A 4452-nucleotide genomic window follows, 5' to 3' on the forward strand; every position below is an offset into this window, starting at 1 on the left:
GCCCTTCATCAGGAATGAGGCAGGGAGCCTCCAGGGTGGAGAGATAAATGGGAGGGTGGTGGGCCTGGGGAGAAGGTACAAAGAGTACAATAGGTGAGTGGGGGTGGGGATGAAGGTGATAGGTCAGAGAGGAGGGTGGAGTGGATAGGTGGAAAGGAAGATAGGCAGGTAGGACAGGTTATAAGGGCGGTGCTGAGCTGGAAGGTTGGAGCTGGGGTGAGGTCGGGGGAAGGGGAAATGAGGAAACTGGTGAAGTCCACATTGATGCCCTGGGGTTGAAGTGTTCCGAGGTGGAAGATGAGGCGTTCTTCCTCCAGGCATCGGGTGGTGAGGGAGCGGCGGGTGGGACCTGCTGTGCTTTCCCAGCACCACTTTAATCTAAACTCTGGTTTCCAACATCTGCAGTCCTCACTTCTGCCAATGGGCCAAATGGCCTAATTCTGCTCCTATGCTCTATGGTCTGACGCAGCGTTCCGTCTGGAGGGGTCATGGAATCACACGTCATATTGTGTGTTAAGTGGCAGTTATTGACGGACAGTAGTTTTAAAACGGGTCACCCTGAAAGAGACTGGCACCTCACGACAGGTTTGTTACCTCAGAGGTTGTCCTGTTGAGAACCTACCCGCTCATGAAATCTCCGAAGATGTAGAGTCCGTTCAGATTGGGCATCTCGCAGCCTCTGTAGACATAGCCGCCAATTACTGACCGGCCCAATCTGTGGGGATACGCGAAGATTGGCAGGACGTCATCTGCAACACAGCCAAGGGAGAACGGTCAAGACAGCAATATCCAGTCCCTCCATATTTTAAGAAGGATTTACTTGAGGAGAGGTAGACCAAAGATTTACTCGGTTGGTCCCTGAGCTGACAGGATTGTCTGTATGATGTGAGGCTGGGGAGTCTTTATTTCGGAGAATGAGAGGGAGATTCTAAAAGGAGCTTGGCACACCAGACCTTGTGAGATTGTTTCCCCTGGAGTCTGAACCCCAGAGTTGGGGGTGGGTTACAGTCTCAGGATCAAGGGACGATCATTTAGGATTGCAATGGAGGGACCTCCCTTCAGAATTCTCTGACCCAGATGACCGGGGAGATCCCAGCCCACTGAAGATGCAGGTGATTCAGGCAGACAGGTCCTAGGCCTCAGGGAGGCATGTGAAAGGGATATGGGGAGAAGGCAGAAACCACGTGGTTTTCTATTCCTTCACCAGGGCTGGGTGTCACTGGTGAGGCCAATGTTTATTGCCCATCACCCAAGATGGTATTGCATGGTGGAACAGGCTCAAGGGGCAGAATGGCCTACTCCTGCCTACACAGGCCCAAGCCTAAACGGATTTGTCAATCCATCCATCCTACCATGTAGAACATTACAGAGCAGTACAGGCCCTTCAGCCCTCGATATTGCACCACCCTGTGAAACCAATCTGAAGCCCATCTAACCTACACTCTTCCATTTTCCAAGTCTATCCGAAAGTCGTGTGTTCCTGTGAAACCTTCCGTAAGCCGAATTCGTGTAAAGCAAAGAAGCGCTAATTTATGTGGGAAAATTTTCACCTTTCTTCATAAAAGCAAAAATCCTCTTCAGATTTCTTTTGGTTACCAAAAACAGGTACAAATGTAGGTCTTTCGTAAAAATGAAGTGGCGTAAAGTGAACTTTTGAAAAGTAGGCCAGTCCAGTCACATGACCACTGCACAACTGACATATTCATGTCTCTTCAGAACCTCATCCAATGAGCCTTGGACCCCATTGGAACTCAACACCCTTATCCCACCAAGAGTCTCAGCTCTCTCTCTCTTCACAGATGTTGTTTAACCCCCTGAGTGTCCCCCAGAATTGTCTTTATTTTTAGTCCCAATATGGTGGCTCAGTGGTTAGCACTGCTGCCTCACAGCGCCAGGGTCCCAGGTTCGATTCCTGCCTTGGACGACTGTCTATGTGGAGTTTGCACATTCTCCCAGTGTCTGTGTGAGTTTGCTCCCACAGTCAAAAGATATGCAGGTCAGGGTGAATTGGCGATGCTAAATTGTTAGGTGCATTAGTCAGAGCGAAATGGGTCTGGGTGGGTTACTCTTCGGAGGGTCGGTGTGGACTTGTTGGGCCGAAGGGCCTGTTTCCACACTGTAGGGAATCTAATCTAATGTTGAATGTCAAGATGGTGGTCAGGAAAGACACAAATCAAAGAAAGTGAGGTGCAGGATACTTGACATTGGTTTTCCGCATTTGCTTAGCTCCCCTGAGTCTCAAAGATTGTGGGGTTCCTGGAGAATGGTTACAGGGCGGGGGGGGGGGGCAAAGTCTCGTAGGTTGGTGCCATAGTGACTGGTTGTCTGTCCTGGGTACCACCAATTGTGAGACTCACAAGAGTAGGCCATTCAGCCCCAAACCCCGGCTCTGCCATTTGATAAGATTTGGTCGTGATCTCAACTCCACTGAGCATATACTCACTAAAGGTCGTTGCTCGGTAAAAACAATGACTGCGGATGCTGGAAATCAGATTCTGGATCAGTGGTGCTGGAAGAGCACAGCAGTTCAGGCAGCATCCAAGGGAGCTTCGAAATCGACGTTTCGGGCAAAAGCCCTTCATCAGGAAAGGGTTGTTTCTGTCAAGGGAGTGGACTACCCACGATCAACAACTGAGACGTGACCCTAGTACAGGCGACCTGAGAGATGGGGTTTGATAGGACAGAGGTAGAGAGGATGCCTCCATTTGTGCGCAGAGGTCAGTAGATCTTGCGACCATAACATGTAGATGCAGAAACAGGCCATTCAGCCCATTGAGTCTGCCCTGCCATTCAATGAGACCTAATCATGCTCGATTCCACTTTCCTGCCTTTTCCCCATGACGCTCGCTTCCCATTCGGATTATTTATTAACAGCCCTAATTATCAATGGTCACTGATAAATGGGAAGGCAGTGGTGTAGTGGTCATGTGACTGGACTGGCCTCGTACACTTTTCGAAAGTTTGCTTTACGCCACTTCACTGTTACGAAAGACCTACGCTTGTGGGCGGCACGGTGGCACAGTGGTTAGCACTGCTGCCTCACAGCGCCAGAGACCCGGGTTCAATTCCCGCCTCAGGCGACTGACTGTGTGGAGTTTGCACGTTCTCCCCGTGTCTGCGTGGGTTTCCTCCGGGTGCTCCGGTTTCCTCCCACAGTCACAAAGATGTGCAGGGCCAGGTGAATTGGCCATACTAAAATTGCCCGTAGTGTTAGGTAAGGGGTAAATGTAGGGGTATGGGTGGGTTTCGCTTCGGCGGGTCGGTGTGGACTTGTTGGGCCGAAGGGCCTGTTTCCACACTGTAATGTAATCTAATCTAATCTACGCTAGTACCCGCTTTCACTAGCCGAAACAAATCCAAAGGGGATTTTCCCTTTTCCGAAAAAAGGAGAAATTTTTCCCATGTAAATTAATGGTTCTTCACTTTACACCATTTCGGATTATGGAAGCTTTCACAGGAACTCTCTACTTTCGGATACCTGTAAGCCTGAGCTGAGATTTGAATTCACTGAAAATTTGGAATAAAGCTAATCTAATGGTGACCAAAGCCAATTGTTGGAAAAGTCTACTAATATCCTTCAGGGAAGGGAACCTGCCATCCTTACCCAGTCTGGCCTACACGTGACTCCAGACTCACAGCCCTCTGATCAATTAGGTAAATGTTGGCCTATTCCTAGATCCCGTGAACAAATAATTTTAAAAAGGCCAATGGAAGCTTCAGGAAAATATACTTTCCCAGGGAGCACTGACCACTGCACAAGGAGGGGTTGCCTGAAGGAGTGCTGCTGCATTTAAGGGGCAGCTAGACACATGCACAAGGAACACAACAAGAGGATAGTGTCCCTGCCTCTAGGTCAGAAGCACGAAGTTCAAGTCTCATTCCATGTCCTTCCTTGCCAGAGGGACTGAGTTTAAAAGCAGGGAGGTTAGGCTGCAGCTGTACAGGGTGTTGGTGAGGCCACACCTGGAGTACTGTGTGCAGTTTTGGTCTCCTTACTTGGGAAAGGATGTACTGGCCTTGGAGGGGGTGCAGAGGAGGGTCACTAGGCTGGTTCCGAAATTGAGGGGATTGGCTTTTGAGGAGAGACTGAATAGACTGGGATAATATTCATTGCAATTTAAAAGAATGGGGGGGGGGGATCTCTTATAGAAACATATTAAATTATGAAGGGAATAGATAAAGTAGACATAGAGAGGATGTTTCCACTGGCGAGTGAAACTAGAATTAGGGGGCATAGTATCTGTGCGCATGAGTGAGTGCGTGAATGAATGTGTGAGTATGTGTGTGCATGAGGGAGTGTGTCAATGTGTTTTCCATGGATGGGTGCATGTGAACGAGTGATTGCATATAACTGTCTGTGTATCCATGTGCATGAATATGACAGTGAGAGTGTGTGTGAGAGAGTGTGTGTGAGTGTGTGTATGTGTGTGTCTGTGTGTGAGAGTGAGTGTC

General features: G+C 49.1%; 1 protein-coding gene across 1 annotated transcript in view; it reads right to left on the reverse strand.

The window, feature by feature from the left end:
• si:ch211-136a13.1 (HHIP-like protein 1) overlaps positions 1-4452 on the reverse strand; it is a 32675-nt gene that overhangs the window by 12238 nt on the left and 15985 nt on the right. Inside the window, exon 4 of the mRNA XM_043680669.1 lies at positions 623-775. Coding sequence (XP_043536604.1) covers positions 623-775 — 153 coding nt within the window. The remainder of the gene's footprint in view (positions 1-622; positions 776-4452) is intronic.

Source organism: Chiloscyllium plagiosum, chromosome 41 (genome assembly GCF_004010195.1).
Source record: "Chiloscyllium plagiosum isolate BGI_BamShark_2017 chromosome 41, ASM401019v2, whole genome shotgun sequence".
Classification (NCBI taxonomy): Eukaryota; Metazoa; Chordata; class Chondrichthyes; order Orectolobiformes; family Hemiscylliidae; genus Chiloscyllium; species Chiloscyllium plagiosum.